Source organism: Muntiacus reevesi, chromosome X (genome assembly GCF_963930625.1).
Source record: "Muntiacus reevesi chromosome X, mMunRee1.1, whole genome shotgun sequence".
NCBI lineage: Eukaryota > Metazoa > Chordata > Mammalia > Artiodactyla > Cervidae > Muntiacus > Muntiacus reevesi.
In genome coordinates, this window is record NC_089271.1 from 73,742,483 (window position 1) to 73,761,573 (window position 19,091).

At 34.6% G+C, this 19,091-nt stretch overlaps 1 protein-coding gene across 1 annotated transcript; it reads left to right on the top strand.

Moving 5' to 3' along the window:
• The first annotated feature begins 397 nt into the window (after positions 1 to 397).
• Positions 398 to 13,958, top strand: CYLC1 (cylicin 1). The gene is made up of 6 exons (XM_065916788.1): positions 398 to 432; positions 3,607 to 3,660; positions 8,043 to 8,083; positions 9,599 to 9,717; positions 10,993 to 12,735; positions 13,908 to 13,958. The coding sequence occupies exons 1-6, from the start codon at positions 398 to 400 to the stop codon at positions 13,956 to 13,958; spliced, it is 2,043 nt and encodes a 680-aa protein (XP_065772860.1).
• The last annotated feature ends 5,133 nt before the right edge of the window (positions 13,959 to 19,091 follow it).

Here is a 19,091-nt window from a genome sequence, read left to right on the forward strand (position 1 = left end):
CACTGGAAGTGACAAATAGATTCAAGGAATTAGATCTGATAGACAGAGTGCCTTAAGAACTATGGATATAGGTTCATGACATTGTACAGGAGGCAGCGATCAAGATAATCCTCAAGAAAAATAAATGCAAAAAGACAAAACGGTTGTCTGAGGAGGCCCTACAAATAGCTGTGAAAAGAAGAGGAGCTAAAGGCAAAGGAGAAAAGGAAAGATATTTCTATTTGAATTCAGAGTTCCAAAGAATAGTAAGGAAAGATAAGAAAGCCTTCCTCAATGATCAATGCAAAGAAACAGAAGAAAACAGTAGAATGGGAAAGGCTAGAGATCTCTTCAAAAAAATTAGAGATACCAAGGGAACATTTCACTCGAAGATAGTCACAATAAAGGACAGAGCGGCATGGACCTAACAGAAGCAGAAGATATTAAGAAGAGGTGGAAAGAATACACAGAAGAATTATACAAAAAAATATCTTCATGACCTAGATAACCACGATTGTGTGATCACTCACCTAGAGCTAGACATCCTGGAATGTGAAGTGAAATGAGCTTTAAGAAGTATCCCTATGAACAAAACTAGTGGAAGTGATGGCATTCCAGTTGAGCTATTTCAAATCCTAAGAGATGATGTTGTTAAAGTGCTGCACTCAGTATGCCAGCAAATTTGGAAAACAGCAGTGGTCAAAGGACTGGAAAAGTTTAGTTTTCATTTCAATCCCAAAGAAGGGTAATGCCAAAGAATGTTCAAACTACCACACAATTGGATTCATTCCACGTGCTAGCAAATAATGCTCAGAATTCTCCATTCAGGCTTCAACAGTACGTGAACCAAGAATTTCCAGATGTTCAAGCAGAAATTCAAAAAGGCATAGGAACCAGAGATCAAATTGTCAATATCCATTGGATCATAGAAAAAGCAAGAGAGTTTCATAAAAACATCTACTTCTGCTTTATTGATTACGCCAAAGTCTTTGACTGTGTAGATCACAACAAACTGTGGAAAATTTTTCAAGAGGTGGGAATACCAGACCACCTTACATACCTCCCGAGAAATCTGTATGAAGGTCAAGAAGCAACAGTTAGAACTGGACATGGAACAACAGACTGGTTCCAAATTGGGAAAGGAGTACATTAAGGCTGTATATTGTCACCCTGCTTATTTAACATATATGGGGAGTTCAGTTCAGGTCAGTACCTCAGTCGTGCCCGACTCTTTGCAACCCCATGAACTGCAGCACACCAGGCCTTCCTGTCCATCACCAACTCCTGGTGTTTACTCAAACTCATATGCATTGAGTCGGTGATGCCATCCAACCATCTCATCCTCGGTCATCCCCTTTTCCTCCTGCCTTCAACCTTTCCCAGCATCAGAGTCTTTTCAAATGAGTCAGTACTTCGCATCAGGTAGCCAAAGTATTGGAGTTTCAGCTTCAGCATCAGTCCTTCTAATGAACACCCAGGACTGATCTCCTTTAGGATGGACTGTTTGGATCTCCTTGCAGTCCAAAGGACTCTCAAGAGTCTTCTCCAACACCGCAGTTCAAAAGCATCAATTCTTGGTACTCTGTTTTCTTTATAGTCCAACTCTCACATACATACATGACTACTGGAGAACCATAGATTTGGCTAGACAGGTCTTTGTTGGTAAAGTAATGTCTCTGCTTTTTAATATGCTGTCTATATTGGTCATAAGTTTTCTTCCAAGGAACAAGCTTCTTTCAATTTCATAGCTGTAGTCACCATTGGCAGTGATTTTGGAGCCCAAAAAAATAAAGTCTGTCACTGTTTTCACTGTTTCCTCATCTACTTGCCATGAAATGATGAGACCAGATGCCATCATGCTGAGTGCATCATGTGCAATAACAGGCTGAATGAAGCACAAGCTGGAATCAAGATTGCTGGGAGAAATATCAATAACTTCAGATACATAGATGACCTCACCCTTGTGGCAGAAAGTAAAGAGGAACCAAAAAGCCTCTTGAGGAAAGTGGAAGAGTGAAATAGCTGGCTTAAAACTCAACAGGGAGGGAGGTGGAAGGGGGTTCAGGATGGGGAACACATGTACACCCATGGAGGATTCAAGTCAATGTATGGCAAAACCAATACAACATTGTAAAGTAAAATAATAAATAAATAAATAAATAAAAATGGAAGAGGAGGAAAAAAAAAAAAAACTCAACATTCAAAAAACTAAGATCCTAGGATCTAGTCCCATCACTCCATGGCAAACAGATGGAGAAACAATGGAACCAATGGTAGACTTTATTTTTCTTTGGCTCTAAAGTTACTGCAACTGGTGGCTGCAGCCATGAAATTAAAATATGCTTGCTCCTTGGGAGAAAAGCTATGACCAACCTAGACAGCATATGAAAAACCAAAGACATTACTTTGCATACAAAGTGCATCTAGTCAAAGCTATGGTTTTTCCAGTAGTCATGTGTGGATGTGAGAGTTGGACTATAAAGGAAGCTGAACACCAAAGAATTGATACTTTTGAACTGTGGTCTTGGAGAAGACTCTTGAGAGTCTTGAACTGCAAACAGATCAAACCAGTCAGTCATAAATAAATCAGTCCTGATATTCATTGGAAAGAATGATACTGAAGCTGAAGCTCCAATACTTTGGCCACCTGATGTGAAGAACTGACACATTGGAAAGGACTCTGATGCTGGGAAAAGTTGAAGGTGGAATGAGAAGGTGACAACAGAGAATGAGATGATTGGATGGTATCATTGACTTGATGGACCTGAATTTGAGCAAGTTCTGGGAGTTTGTGAGGAACAGGGAAGCCTGGCGTGCTACAGTCCATGGGTCACAAGGAGTCGGACACAGCTGAGTGATTGAACTGAACTGACAAATTGTATTATTAAAATATTTTCTATTTGCTTTGTTGTATATATAAATATAATTGATTTTCACATTTAATCATATATCTATTTTGTTAAATTAGCTTATTAATTCTAATTGTGTGTCTATAGGTATTATGTGTTTTCTACATATACATGCTGTCTGTAAATACTAAGAGTTTTATTTCTTTTTTCCCCTATTCTTAGACATTCTGTCTATATTTTTTCTTGTCTTATTGCACTAGCTAGAACGTCCAGTAAAATATTACATTGAAGTTGTGCTAGCAGATATCCTTTTGTTGTTCCTGAGCTTAAGGGGAATGTTTCTAATGCTTCAGCACTGAGTATTCATATTTTCTCTAGTTTTCTGTAAATATCCTTTATCAGGTTAAGGAAGTTTCTTTCCAATTTTTATTTGCTAAAATTTTACCATGAATTTGTTAGACTGCATATTGAAATGTTCATATAATTTTCCCTTCTTTATTTTGATGTGTTAATGTGGTGAATTTCAAATGTTAAACAACTGAATTAAATCCTGTTTGATTGTGATAGAGTATCCTTTCTGTGTATTGAATTAGATCGAATGTTTAAGGACTGGGGTATTTATATTTATGAGGGATATAAGTCTGTCATGTTTTTCTATTAATGACCTCATCAGATTTTTGTATCAAGGTTATGTTACTTTCATAGAATAAATTGATAAGTCCTTCTTTTTCTGTTCTTTGGAAGATTTTTTGAATAATTGTTACTTTCTCTTCCTTAGGTGTTTGGGAGACTTAATCAATGAAGACATCCACACCTGGAATTCTCTATGTCGGTAAGTTTTTAATGATCAAACGATGTCTTTAGTATACATACAGTAACCCATATTTTCTACTTAACCCTTGTTTCAGATTTGATATGTTTTCTTTTTAAAGGAATTTGCCTATTTCATCTAAATTTTGAATATTAGCATAAAACTTTTGCTTTTTTCATTTCTTTCTGATGATAATTTTATTATTTTTTCCTCTTATATATGTTGGCTTTATTTTGCTGTTCTGTTTTTAGCTTCTTGAACTAGATACTTAAAGCATTAACTTTTCAGCTATTCTTCTTTTCTAATTTACAAATTTAAAGTTATAAAGTTTTAAATAGGTTTTTACATCTCACAAATATTTCAATACTGTATTTACCTTATGCTATTAAAAAAGTTTTAAAAATATTTTCTAGCTTCCATTGTAATTTATTCTTTGATCCATAGATTGTATTTTTAATTTCCAATTGTTTAGGTATTTTTTTTTTTTTAGTTTTTATTGTTGATTTCTAGCTTTATTCAACTGTAAGTAGCAAACATATGCCATATGATTTAGTACTTTGATATTTGTTGAGATTTGCTTATTGCCTAGTCTATGGTCACTTTTGTTAAATGTTCCATGTGAACTTGAAAAAAAATGTATAATATTGTGCAGTTATTTGGTGTAATGTCTTTATATTATGCCAAGTTTTATCAACTTTTCTATATCTCTACTCTATATTCTTTTCCTCTTGTTCTATTAATTATTTAAATAAATATGCTAAAGTTCCCAACTATGATTGTCAGTTTGCACATTACTTTTTCTTTTATAAATTATAGTTTTATGGTTTTTAGAGCTATGTCAGTGGGTACATGCCTATTTAGAATTATTACATCTTTCTGTTGGATTAACCCCTTTACCATTATAAAATATTCCTATTTATTTTTATGTATCTTAAATTTAGCTTTGACATTAGTTTAGCTCCACGAGTTTATTATCCATTAAGGTACACAGTGTATCCCTTTTCCATTAAAAAAAGAAACAAACAACAAAACATCATGTTCTCTTATATTTTAGGTTTATTTATTATAACCCAGTGATAGATTCATGGTTTAAGTGGTGTACTTAGTCCATATACTTTTCTGTGGTAAGAAAATTAAACATGAGAACTACTCACCAAATTTTTAAGTGTAAAACACAGTATTGTTAATTATAGACCCAATGTTATGCAGAAAAACTTTCTAATTTGTTGATTTTAGTCCATTTGCTTTTTTAAAGTTTATTGATTTATTTATTTATTTTTGGCATCACTGGGTCTTTCTTGGGCTTCCCTGGTAGCTCAGTTGGTAAAGAATCTGCCTACAATGCAGGAGACTCTGGTTTGATTCCTGGGTCAGGAAGATCCCCTGGAGAAGGGACAGGTTACCCACTCCAGTATTCTTGGGTTTCCCTGGTGGCTCAGAGGGTAAAGAATTCAGTGCATTGTTGCTGCTTGCGGGCATTTCTCTAGCTGTGGTGAGCAGGAGCTACTCTTGTTGGGCATGAGCTTCTCACTGCAGTAGCTTCTCGTTACAGAGCACAGGATCTAGGTTCACAGTAGTTGTGGCAAACAAACTCAGTAGTTGAGGCTCGCAGGCTTAGTTGTTCTGCAGCATGTGGAAACTTCCCAGACCAGGGATCACACCTGCATCTCCTGCTTTGGCAGACAAATTCTTACTCAATGCACACCAGGGAAGTCCCCAGTCCATTTGCTTTTTTTATTTTTTTTTTTACTTTTATTTTTTTATTTTTTATTTTTTCAATTATTTTTATGTAACCACTTTATGTTTGTATTTACATCTATCATTTTAGTTTTATTATTTGTCCCATGTTTTTGTTCATTTATCCTTTATTGCTTTCCCTTATATTAATCAAACATTTTAATTGCATTTCTTTCTCTATTATTTTATTTATACACTTTTCATTATTCTTTAGTGGTTATGTTTTAATTTATAGAGGTATATAACAAATTAGTATCTTTACAACTCCCAGAGAATCAAACTTCTTATAACACCTTAACTCCAATTATTTCACCAATCTTTATTACCACTATAAATTTTGTGTTTAAACTTATAATGTTTGTTTTAAACTCACCAGATTATCATTATTATGTGTAGATACTTAATATTCATGTTCTGCACCCAAATATGTGCTCTCTTATGCTCTTTATTTTATCTTAAGTATGTATTATCTTAGGTCATTTCCTTCTACCTGAAGAATTCTTTTTTTTTTTAACCTAACAATTCTTACTTGCATTTGTTTTAGTACTTTCTGCTAGCCATACAACTTTCACAATTTTTTTATTTTAATATAAAAACAATGTTTTTATTTCACACTCTCTTTTGAAAAATATTTGTGCTGTGATAAAAATCTTAAATTGTCAAGGCTTTTTTTGTTTTCTTTTTAGAACTAAATAAAAAAAAAAAGAACTAAATATTCCTTCCATTCTCTTCTGGCTTCTGTCACTAATTTTCCCCTTTATTTCAAAATAAATATTTCAGATCACCTATGTAACAAAACCGTATGCACACAATCATTTATTGCACTAAAATGTACTCTTTGAAATGAATAAAAATTCTCAGGATTTTAACTATATTAAAGCCCTAATGATTTGAGACTGAGGCCACTTGTATACAAGGCAACGTGTGCTAAGTCACTTTAGTAGTGTCCAACTCTTTGTGATCCTATGGGCCATAGCTTGCAAGGCTCCTCTATTCATGGAATTCTCCAGGCAAAAATACTGGCAAAAGTCTTCCCAACCCAGAGATCAAACCCACATCTCTTTCATGTCTTGAATTGGCAGGCAGGTTCTTTACCACCTGGGAAGTCCATATACAAGGTAGACATGTTGTGATATTTGACTCTTTTCCCATTTCTCATTGTTTCTTGATTGCCTTTTCTAATGTTTTCCAAAATGAGATGCACATGCAAGATAATCAGTTGGAATGTGTGAACAGGGTATTACAGCTTCAATTTATGTATTTTATTTCATCTCTTAAAATTTTCTATCTTAATGCATAATTTATAAGGTATATTATTACAGTAGAATTTGAACTATCCACACATCATCTATATTGAATCATGCTCAAAAGAAAGTTTGAAAAGGATTATTTTAGACTGTAGCAAAGAAGTCAAAATCAATACAGGTGCAAAGTATTTTTCCCAGAATGTGAAGGCAGTGATCCAGCCAGCATTTCGAACTTTCAAAGTATAAAATTTCCAGGATCCCAGGCCATTTAACCTTCTTTCTAGCTATGCTATAGAATAAATGTGGTTTCAATACAGATGAACAGACCATTCATCTATTTTTTTTTTTTTTTGAAAAAGCAAACACCACAAGCTTGGACTATTTCAGAAATCTATGAAGTTTTCTTTTTCAAGATCATTAATTCATACATAGAACTGAGTGTGATTCATAACTAGAACTGAGTGTCCAAATAACCTGTGAGAGTTTTTAAATAGACTTGATCAAGCCATATCTAGAGACTCTGGGTTGCAAAGAGTTTGACACAACTGAAGTGACTTAGCACAAAGAAGTACAATCTCAGAATTAGCAATGGTCACATTCTACTGTTCCTGCTAATTAATAAGGAAGCAATATTTAAATAAAATACAATTTTAAAAAGATAAAAATTTTAAAATCAAAAACAAATCATACCATGTGTATCTTCGATAGACAACACAATCATTACAAAAATAAATGAGTACTTTCCAAATGGAAAATACCATGGACCAATTTTCCCATGTGTAGGAGCAACTCAAAATACAGATCAACAGTTATATGTTCCCCTCTCACACATCATTAGTGTTTTAATTTAATTTAAGTACTAAGAATATTAAAAAGTGGTAGGTTGTCTTCAAAATTTATGTAGTGAATTTAGAAGATATATGGTTCATACTGATTTAGATGTTTTCATTAGAAAATTGCAGGGGAACCAATTTTATTTATTGTTCTATATAATTAAATAAGATATTTTACACGTTATAGAATTTTTCAAATTAGTGGGTTTTTTTACTAAGTTAAATTTGTCATTAGTAAGTTTATTTAGATATGCACATAAGATTATATTTCCTTCTCTTTACCAAGTTTTTAAAATTAATTTATTTACTTTAATTGGAGTGTTTTTATTTCAGTTTTGATCTATAGTCTATTTTTATTCAAGTTTCTGATGAGAAATACAGTCATATACATCTATAACTTAATTTAGAGGAAGGGAATTGTGTATTACAGGTAGACAGATTTAGATAATGGAATTCAGAGAACACATCAGATTTCTGACAGCATTACTATTAAAGGCATCTTAGTAATAATAGTCATTATTATTATTATTATTACTTTTATTAGACATAGTACAAATTCAATTAAAACATTTTCTTTTTTAAACAGGCAAGAAATAAACATCAAAACATATGATAATTCCATACCAAGTAAGAATTAAAATTATATTTGAAAATAATTTTAGGGAAAATGACTAGTGTCTTCCATTCAATGTGATAAAGCATAAAAAAACCTAAATTTTTGTTAAAATCTAAGAGAAGCATGAATATTGGTACGCGTGTGTGTGTTTAAAGTATTCCTGTAGTCAGAAAGAAGAAAGTTGACAGTTCATGTGTTGAACAGCTAAAACTTTAGGAAATTTCTTAATATATTGAGTTGAAATTCACCTGCAATGCTACAACTTTTATCCATTGATTCTAGTTTTTCCCTCAGGAAGCAAAGAAGTCTCTGACATTGTAATTAAAAGCATGGACTCTGGAGCCAAACTATCTGTGCTTGAATCTTAACTCTTCCGCTAAATTTATGATTTGGGGGCAAGTAATTTAACCTCTCTAGGTGCTTTATTTTTCTACATCTGTAAAATGGAGTCAATTATAAATTATATTAACTAATTCAAAGTGTTGCAATGACTAAGAGTTGATATATAGTAAGTGTTTAAAACACAGTCCAGCATATAGCAAGTGCTATATATATGTTAGCAGTTGCAGCTATCTTATTACTACTATTACTACTACTCTTTTATGTAACAGCTCTTTAAATATTTGAATATAATGATCACATCTCTTATTAATCTCCAGAAGAACTATCTAAACTATCCCACTTTTCTTCTTTTGATAGCTTTCAGATAGCTTGATCTTCCTGATCACTCTATTCTGGGTGCCCTCAAATGTGTGCATGCCCCTTCTTTAAATAAGAGTGTCAGAACTGAATGTAGTATTTGGGCCTGTGGCCCTAATTTTTATGACTTGGGATGTCATTGAGGACAGAAGAGGAGTAACATAAACACTTAATCAATTGAGACTTTCAACTGACGCTCTGTTAATAGCTGTTATGGGGACTATAGAAGAAGTCATATGCTCTGCAATCGGAACAAAATGACATGAAGGTAGTGGAGATGATGGAGATGTTTGGAAGGAAAGAGTTTCTTTATTTTCCATTCCTATTGTTTGGTTGTATTACTGTAACTATTAATTTCATTATATTTTAAATTGGAGGATAACTGCTTTACAATGCTTTGTTAGTTTCTGCTGCACAGCAACATGAATCAGCTATAAATATTCATATATCCCCTCCCTACTGAGCCTCCCTTCCACTCCCCCATCCCACTCCTTCTGTCATCACAGAGCACTTAGCTGAGCTCCCTGTGTTATACAGGAGCTTCCCATTAGCTATCTATTTTACACATGGTACTGCATATATTGGTTTAATCTAGAAAGTAAAATTACAAACGTCATTTTAAACTTAATTTGGTTCTAAATGGAATAGTCGATTTTTATTTTCCCTTAACTGGCATGCAAATAAACTACAAACTCTAGGTGGTGGGACTGTATTTTGAGTTATAATTTAGTTTAAATTAAACTATATTCCTTGCTCAGGAATATTTCAGGGCTGATGAAATTCTGGCTATTAGCTGCAAAATTGTTTCTTATCCTCTCTCATTTCAGTCATTGAATCAAGCAAAAAATTATGGAATCAACAATATTTCACTACAGCATTTCCCAAACCATCCCAGCCAGGTGGAAAAAAGAGATTAAGACCTTCAGAAATTCAAATCACAGCTCCTGTGAGTATTGACAAGATCATTTTAAATTAAATATAATACGTTACAATACATACATACAAATAAAATACATAATTTGAATTTTGATACCTTTAGGAGGCAAATATTTTAGGTGTATAATTCCCTGTATAGCAGATTGTCCCCAGCTGTTTCTGATTGAACTTATATGTGTTTCTCCATTTCAAAGGCATTTTAAAGCTCATAGGCTAGGTAAGCTGGAGAATCTAATACTGAAACTGGTGGGATCTCTCAGGAAATGTTTACCAGCTGCAAAAACATGTAAAATTTGAGTCTTAGAATAGGAGCCAATCTTGAGGTTTCAGGGCCTTTACATTTTCTTTAATCTAGAATTCAAATACCAGATACTTGTAGATTCAAGTTTTCTATTTTTTTTTTTTATAAAGTGGAGTTATCCTTTCAACTAACCAAAAGAGAAGTTAGCTTACAGAGGTCAGCCATAGTGATAGCAAAATATGTTTTAAAAGCCTCTCCCAAAGCAGAGCTATAGTCAATGCATTTATTCAAGGGCCATTTATTTACATCTATAGAGATCCAAGTTTCATGCTTCTCTTCATGTTCTTCCTTTCATTCCATATAACAATGGAAGAAATATAAGAAGTAAATGTAAAATTAGTCTATGTGGTCATTATGACAACCAGCCTTGACAAATGTTTAGACAGAAGTAAAAAAATACATATAATTATAATAACACGCTACTGCTACACTAATTAATGCAGATAAGACACTTGCTTTACTTTATGTATTTGTTTTCAGCAGTGCTTCATAGCAAAGATCTTAGGCTCTCAATTTGGTAAGAAAATCTTGAAAGTAGATGTAGAAATCAGGCTAACCCTGAAGCCTACAGAATTGTAAACTATCATAAGAATTATCATGACAAACTTCAAGAGTATCAACTTATTTTTTTATCTATTTTGGAGCAGAAGGATACGTGAAATGTTTCAAAATATCTCTCCCATGTAGGAGTTCTAAAGGAATTTATTATCTATTGTGAGGCCAGGTCCTGAAATGTTATGAATCACTGTGGACCCCTTCTTATCCTAATATGAATCACTGAGGATATTCTGAGGTTCCTCTTAAATTCATTTTATTTCCAAAGTGGAGTTTTCTCACATACACATACAAACACACACAGAATGTTGAAAAAGAAACAAGACACAATCTAAATAGATGGTCATCGAAAAGCTAGACTATTTGTTTCAATATAAAAAAGATAAAACTCATTAAAAAACTTATCATTATTCAAACCATTTTTTTCAGAGACATGACAAAAGAAATGTAGATGAACTTCAGAAACCAGCTTATATATGGATGAGGCATTCTTTAAGGAAAAAAACTCAAAGTCCATCTATTAATTTAACCATCAGGAGACAGGCCTCATTCAGACATATAACCCATTCTAAAAAGGCAGAATGTAAAAAGTGCAAAGATGACAAAAAAGGAACAACTTTGAAGAAAATTTCCAAGAAAGACCCAGGCCCACATGAAACAGATGAGAAACCTAAAAGAGGAAATAAAGCAGATAAAACTCCATCAAAATCATCACATGAAAGTCAACTGTCTAAGAAGTTAAAGTCCAAATCAGAAGCAAACCCAGAATCCAAAGATTCTATACCAGTTTCAATAAAGCATCCAAAAAAAGATAAGAGATATTCAAAAGATTCCAAGGAGATGGATTTTGAATCCATAAGTACAAAGAAGTACTCTAAGAGCTCAAAGAATAATTCTGATGCCATATCAGAGACTTTCTCAAAAAATAGCTCAAATGTGGGTTTAATGATGCATCTAGGGGAGTCAGATGCTGAATCCATGGACTTTGATATGTGGTTAAAGAATTATTCACAGAATAATTCGAAGAAGCCCACAAAGAAGGATGCAAAAAAAGATGCAAAGGGGAAGGGCTCTGATGCTGAATCTGTAGATTCAAAAGATGCAAAGAAAGATGCAAAGAAAGATAAGAAGGGTGCAACAAAAGATACCAAGAAGGATGCAAAGAAGGATGCAGAGTCTACTGATGCAGAATCTGGAGACTCAAAAGATGCAAAGAAAGGCAAGAAAGATGACAAGAAAAAGGATGCCAAGAAGGATGCTGCATCTGATGCAGAATCTGGAGACTCAAAGGATGCAAAAAAAGATTTGAAGAAGGGCAAGAAAGATTCAAAGAAAGATGATAAGAAAAAGGATGCCAAGAAAGATGCAGAGTCTACTGATGCAGAATCTGGTGACTCAAAGGATGCAAAGAAAGATTTGAAAAAGGGCAAGAAAGATTCAAAGAAAGATGATAAGAAAAAGGATGCCAAGAAAGATGCAGAGTCTACCGATGCAGAATCTGGAGACTCAAAGGATGAAAAGAAAGATTCAAAAAAGGGCAAGAAAGATTCAAAGAAAGATGATAAGAAAAAGGATGCCAAGAAGGATGCTGTGTCTACTGATGCAGATTCTGAATCTGAAGGGGATGCAAAAAAGGGTGGAAAAGATTCAAAGAAAGATAAGAAAGATTTAAAGAAATACGACAAAAAGAAGTCTGCAATGAAATTTGAAGAGTCTACTGAAACTGAGTCTGACTGGGAGTCAAAGAAGGTTAAACGAGATTCAAAGAAAGACGCCAAAAAGAGTGCAAAGAAGGACACAGAGTCTAGTGATGTTGAATCTGATATGTCTTCCAAAGGAGACCTAAAGAAGACTGAAATGTTCAAAAGTTCAGATGCTGAATCTGAAGAGTCTCTATTTAAACCTGGGCCTAAAAAGAGAGTTGATGAATCAGATGCCACATCTACAGATTCAAAGAAGGATGCAGTGGAACTAAAAAGAGGAATCAAAATGCCATCCCGGAGGACTACATTCAAAGAAAAAGGGAAAAAAAAAGGTACAGGTAGAGTTCCTCCGTCAAGAGAAAGACCACCACTACCTCCTTGTGAGCCTTTACTGCCATCACCTAGAGTCAAACGTCTCTGTCGGTGCCAGATGCCTCCTCCACCTCCAAAGCCAAGATATGCTCCTTTGGTATGTTTGCTTCTGTTTTATTTTTTAGAGAAAATTTGATTAAAAATGAAAGATATATTTTAAATTTAATTCATATTTTCTCTGAAGATTAGTTCTCTTTTACTGGAATATTGACAAGCTTGAGACTCACAAATGAGAAAATATAGAGTACTTCCATAGGACCCAAAAGGGATGCAAAGCAAATGTCAAAAAGTTACAAATAGTATTTAGACTGGGGAAGAGAGAACTGGCTTGGGATTTAAGAAACTATTTATAATTATTTCTAAAAAGGATCATATTACAGATGTGGTTAACTATCCTATGCTTATGAAAGAACAAAAAGGAAAATAGCTAAAATTTCTAAGGGGCATATTTTAGTAGGATATAAAGACATTTCCTAGGAAGTGCTGAATATGGTAAAAGCTCAACCAAATTCAGATACAGCAAGATAGAAACATAACATACTAGGATTCAGATATGCAAAAAAGCATATTTAATTATTTAATTTTTTAACAGTATCTTTATGAGTTGTCGCTAGTACTGATAATCAGGGGTGGGAAACAGTATCTTCAAGGTTGATCCACTCTCTTTGGATCTGTAAATTTAAAGTTTTCTATTTTTCTCCTACAGAGGATCTCCCTTTCTATCCCCCTTCCTTTAAAACCTGGCTGTAAAGGGAAGCTTAATTAAACATTTTACTTTGGATGGAAAGTCTGCTCTTCCCATTCTTATCCTCCCTTGTTGGCTCTCTGATTTTTGGTTGAGGTGTGATTCATTTGCATTGTTTCTGGGCATCAGTCTGTGTTTCCTCTGCTTTTCCACAGTGTTGATTGACTATTCTCAGCATGGTAGGTCTCATGCTGTCTGTCCTGCTAAATTCAGAACATCTGCACATATGTCTGGGTCTTGACCTTATATTTAATTAATTTTCCCCCACCCTTTCTCCTCTTCCTCTCTGTCCCCCTATTCTTGTTCTTATATCTCAAAGGGCTTCCATTTCCTCTTCTGAATGGTGGGAATCTCACTTTACCTTGTATTCCAAGTTTTTTTTCTATCCTTGATTTATTTAAAATAAAACTTTTTGTATTGACTTCCATTTGTTTTTCATATATTTTCCATTTGTGGGAGAGATGAATAAATCCCTATTATCTCTTTCAAAAAGGCTGATTTTAAATCCATTTTTCTCCTGGCAGACTCAAAATGTCAGCTTTGTGACAAAGCTGATTAATGATCCAATTGTTTAGGGCTCAGTCTAAGTCAACGGGGCAGATAACCAGTAAAGCAACAAAATTTGTAAGGAATGAAAATATATTGGTGTATAATTTTAAGGTAATTGAGAAAAAGAGACCCTCGAAAAGCTGAACTCTTTTCCAAAAGCAGTTTTTATGAAAAATATGTAAAATATAAGAAAGTAATACTACAAAATCCTTGAACCTGAGGATTAATTTTAATTGTAAAAAAAAAAAAAAACAAAACAAAACTTTCAGGATATGTTCTGGCCTTGCATATATTCATACCATCACTGTAATAAGCTTAAATTTGTATAGCTACCATGTAATCAGGCTCTTCCATCCCTACCACTTTACTAAAAGTGCTCTTTTCAGGATTACCAAATACCGTCTTGTAGCCACACATACTGAACTCTCTTCTCTCCTCATGTTATTCTATAATCCAGCAGCATTTAAACCAACCTCTTCTTCTTTTAAAAATACTTACTTTACTTAAGTCTATCCCATGCTGTTCTTTCTACTTACTGGTAGCTTTTCACCCCCTTTATTATATCTTACGCTTCCTCACCTTTAACGTTAGAATGATCTAAGTCTTTGTCCTGGACCTTCTCTCTAAAATTCTCCTTCGGTGAGTTCATCCAATTTGATACTTTTAAATGTCATTTATGTATTGATAACTGCAAAAGTAATATAGCCACCTTTGGCCTTTCCAATGAGTTCCAAATTCTAAACACCTACTTGGAAGTTTCGGTGTAGTCTATGGACATCTCAAATTTAACATATATGAATAACACTCTTAACCCATCTCAAAGCCTAGTCTTTCCCAATATTCTCCATCTTAGTAAATGGCACTGCCATCCACCCATTTAATCTTTTAAAATCTGGATATCATCTATGATTCTACTCTTTTCCTCATCTCCCATATGTGATCAATCACTAGAACTTGTATACCTTACGTCCAAAATATATCCTAAATCAGTCCACTTCTTCCATCTCATTTACTACTACCTAAATAGTCCCAATATTCATCATAATCTTTGCTGAAGTACTGCAAGAGTCTTGCTGCCTCTACTGTCCACTGCTTAAAACACTAATGGTTTCCCATTACATTCATAATAAACTTAGACTTCTTACCCTAGCTTTCAATGCTTACATTATCCAGCCTCTTACCTTCATCTTGAACCAGTTTCCCATTTTATTTATTGACCTACCCAAACTAGGATATTTTTGCTTCTCATATACATTAAGATTGCTCTCTTGGCAAGCTTTTGCATATACTGTTCCCTCTGCTTGGAATTCTTCTCCCCAGTTTTTGCATGACTAGTCCTTTTCATCATTTGTTTTTTCAACTTAAATAGTATCATTTTGGAGAACCCTTCCCTGATTTACTATATCTTATGTTATCCCCTCCCACAACAACTGTCCAGTTACTCTTCTAACCCAGAATCCTACTTTATTTTTCTTCATAGAATATTCCTATTGTTGTTGATGCTGTTGGTCAGTTGCTATGTCATGTTTGACTTTTTTCCAACCCTATGGGGCTATAGTCCACCAAATTCCTCTGTCCATTGGACTTCCTGGGCAAGAATACTGGGGTGGGTTGCCATTTCCTTTTCCAAGGGGCCTTCTCCACCCAGAAATCAAACCCACACTTGCATCAGCAGGTGGATTCTTTACCATTGAGCCACCAGGGAAACCCCTTCATAGAATGTATCTTAATATAAAATGTTACATTTATTCATTTGTTTGCTAGTTACATTAACCATTAGAATTTAGGCTCCATGCAACAGTGAACCTGATCTTTTTTTTTTTTTTCTTCATTTCTGTACCCACAGTTTAAAAAGTGTCACCTGGCCTATGTTTGACTGGTTAAGAATTTGATATCTCTATCTTTCTGGCTTACTTCACTCTGTATAATGGGCTCCAGTTTCGTCCATCTCATTAGAACTGATTCAAATGAATTCTTTTTAATGGCTGAGTAATATTCCATGGTGTATATGTACCACAGCTTCCTTATCCATTCATCTGCTGATGGGCATCTAGGTTGCTTCCATGTCCTGAACTCTGGGAGAGAACGTGAGGGTGGGATGTTTTGAAAGAACAGCATGTATATTATCTATGGTAAAACAGACCACCAGCCCAGGTGGGATGCATGAGTCAAGTGCTCGGGCCTGGTGCACTGGGAGGACCCTGAGGAGTCGGGTGGAGAGGGAGGTGGGAGGGGGGATCGGGATGGGGATTACGTGTAACTATATAGCTGATTCATGTCAATGTATGACAAAACCCACTGAAATGTTGTGAAGTGATTGGCCTCCAACTAATAAAATAATATTAAAAAAAAAAAGAATTTGATATCTCTAAAGGAGCTGCAGATCATATCATATCTGACATCCATTTTCCTAAGTATTTCTTTTCTAGCAATATTAGACTAAAATGAACAAATAAGACATTTTAGAAGGAAAGAAGTCACAATAGTGCAAGTTACATTCTAAATTGACATCTGAATAGAAAATATATATAACCTCACTTTTGTGTGGGAAATTAATGATTAGATAGTGTTAATGCATCTTAAGTCTTTTTTTGTATGAGCTTGAAAAACCATGTCCTTAGAACTCCCACTAGAGTCCTTCTGATTCTTATAGCAGCACATAAATAAGGCAGGTACCTTGTTTCAGGGTCAACATTATTCCTGGATTAAAATAATTCACATTGAAATCATGCTTGTGAAGATTGGCATGCTCCTCAAGATTGAATGAAGAATTATTTTTGTTCCATTTAATAGAGGTAGAAAACTAAGTTTAGAGTGTTTGTTTTCCATTCTAATTTTTTCTATTTTTTATTTAGATATAATTGGCATACACTGATATTTTAGTTTCGTGTCTACAACATAAGATTTGATATTTTTATATATTTAGAAATAATCATGACAATAGCATATTCAACTCTATCACTGTGTACAGCTACAAACTAGTTTTGTGTGATGAAAAATTTTAAAAAGTATTCTATTAACATTGTCAAACATGCATACAGTATTATTAACTGTAGTTGCCCTCCTTTACATTATATTTCCATGACATTTTTTTTATAGCTGCAAGTTTGTACTTGTTAACTCCTTTGAACCGTTTTGTCCACCGCCAACCCTCCCCACATCTGAGAACAACCAATCTGTTCTCCGTAATTCAATTTTGTTTTTCTTTCTAAATTTTCTGCATATGATATCACACAATATTTTATTATTTTTTTTAATTTTTACTGGAGTATAGTTAATTTACAATGTTGTTGGTTTCCAGTGTACAGCAAAGGAAATCACTTATACACGTCCATCAGATCTGTTCAGTTGCTTAGTCATGTCCTACGCTTTGTGACTCATGGATGGCAGCAAGCCAGTCCATGGGGCCTTTGTCCATCACCCACTCCCAGAGCTTGCTCAAACTCATGTCCATTGAGTTGGTAATGCAATCCAACCATCTAATTCTCGGTCATCCCCTTCTCTTCCTGCTTTCTATCTATCCCAGCATCAGGGTCTTTTCTAATGAGTCAGTTCTTCACATCAGGTGGCCAAATTATTGGAGCTTCAACTTCAACATCATTTCTTCCAATGAATATTCAGGACTGATTTCCTTTAGGAAAACTGATTTGATCTCCTTTCAGTCCAAGGGATACTCAAGAGTCTTCTCCAACACCACAGTGCAAAAGCATCACTTCTTTGGTGCTCAGCTTTCTTTATGGTCCAACTTTCACATCCTTACATGACTACTGAAAAAAACATAGCTTTAACTATATGGGCATTTGTTGACAAAGTAATGTCTCTGCTTTTTAATATGATGTCTAGGATGGTCATAAATTTTCTTCCAAGGTGCAAGGGTCTTTTAATTGCATGCTGCAGTCACCATCTTCAGTGATTTTGGAGCCAAAGAAAATAAAGTCTGTCACTGTTTCCATTGTTTCCCCATCTGTTTGCCATGAAGTGATGGGACCTAATGCCATGATCTTCATTTTTTGAATGTTGACTTTTAAGCCAGCTTTTTTACTCTCTCAATTTCATCAAGAGGCTCTTAGTTCCTCTTCACTTTCTGCCATAAGTGTGGTGTCATCTGCATATCTGAGGTTATTGATATTTCCCCTGGCAATCTTGATTTCAGCCTGTGCTTCATGCAACTGGCATTTTGCATGGAGTATTCTGCATATGAGTTAAATAAACAGGGTAACAATATACAACATTGACATGCTCCTTTCTCAATTTGGAACCAGACCATTGTTCTATGTACAGTTCTAACTGTTGCTTCTTGACCTGCATACAGACTTCTCAGGAGGCAGGTAAGGTGGTCTGGCATTCCCATATCCATAAGAATTTCCCGAGTTTGTTGTGATCCACACAGTCAAAGGTTTTAGTGTAGTCAGTGAAGCAGAGCAGATGTTTTTCTGGAATTCTCTTGTTTTTTGTATGATCCAACAGATGTCAACAACATGATCTTTGGTTCCTCTGCCTTTTGTAAATCCAGCTTGGACATCTGGAAGTTATTGATTCACATACTGTTGAATTTACATAGTGTTGCATAATTTTGAACATTACTTTGCTATTGTGTGAGATGAGTGCAATTGTGCGGTTGTTTGAGCATTCTTTGGCATTGTTTTCTTTGGGATTGGAATGAAAACTGATATTTCCCAGTCCTGTGACCACTGTTGAGTTTTCCAAATTTGCTGGCACATTCAGTGTAGCACTTTAACAACATCATCTTTTAGAATTTGGAATAGCTCAACTGGAATTCCATCACCTCCACTAGTTTTGTTTGCATTGTTGCTTCCTAAGGCCCATTTGACTTCACATTCCAGGATGTCTGGCTTTAGGTGAGTGATCACACCATCGTGGTTATCCGGGTCATAAAGATCTTTTTTGTATAGTTCTTCTGTGTATTCTTTTCACCTCTTCTTAATATCTTCTGCTTCTGCTAGGTTCATGCCATTTCTGTCTTTTATTGTGCCCATCTTTGCATAAAATATTCTCTTGCTATCTCTAAGGACACATGGTATACATGTACATATAAAGTAATGCCTCTGCTTTTTAACATGCTGTCTAGATTGATTATAACTTTTCTTCCAAGGAGCAAGCGTCTTTTAATTTCATGCTGCAGTCACCATCTGCAGTGA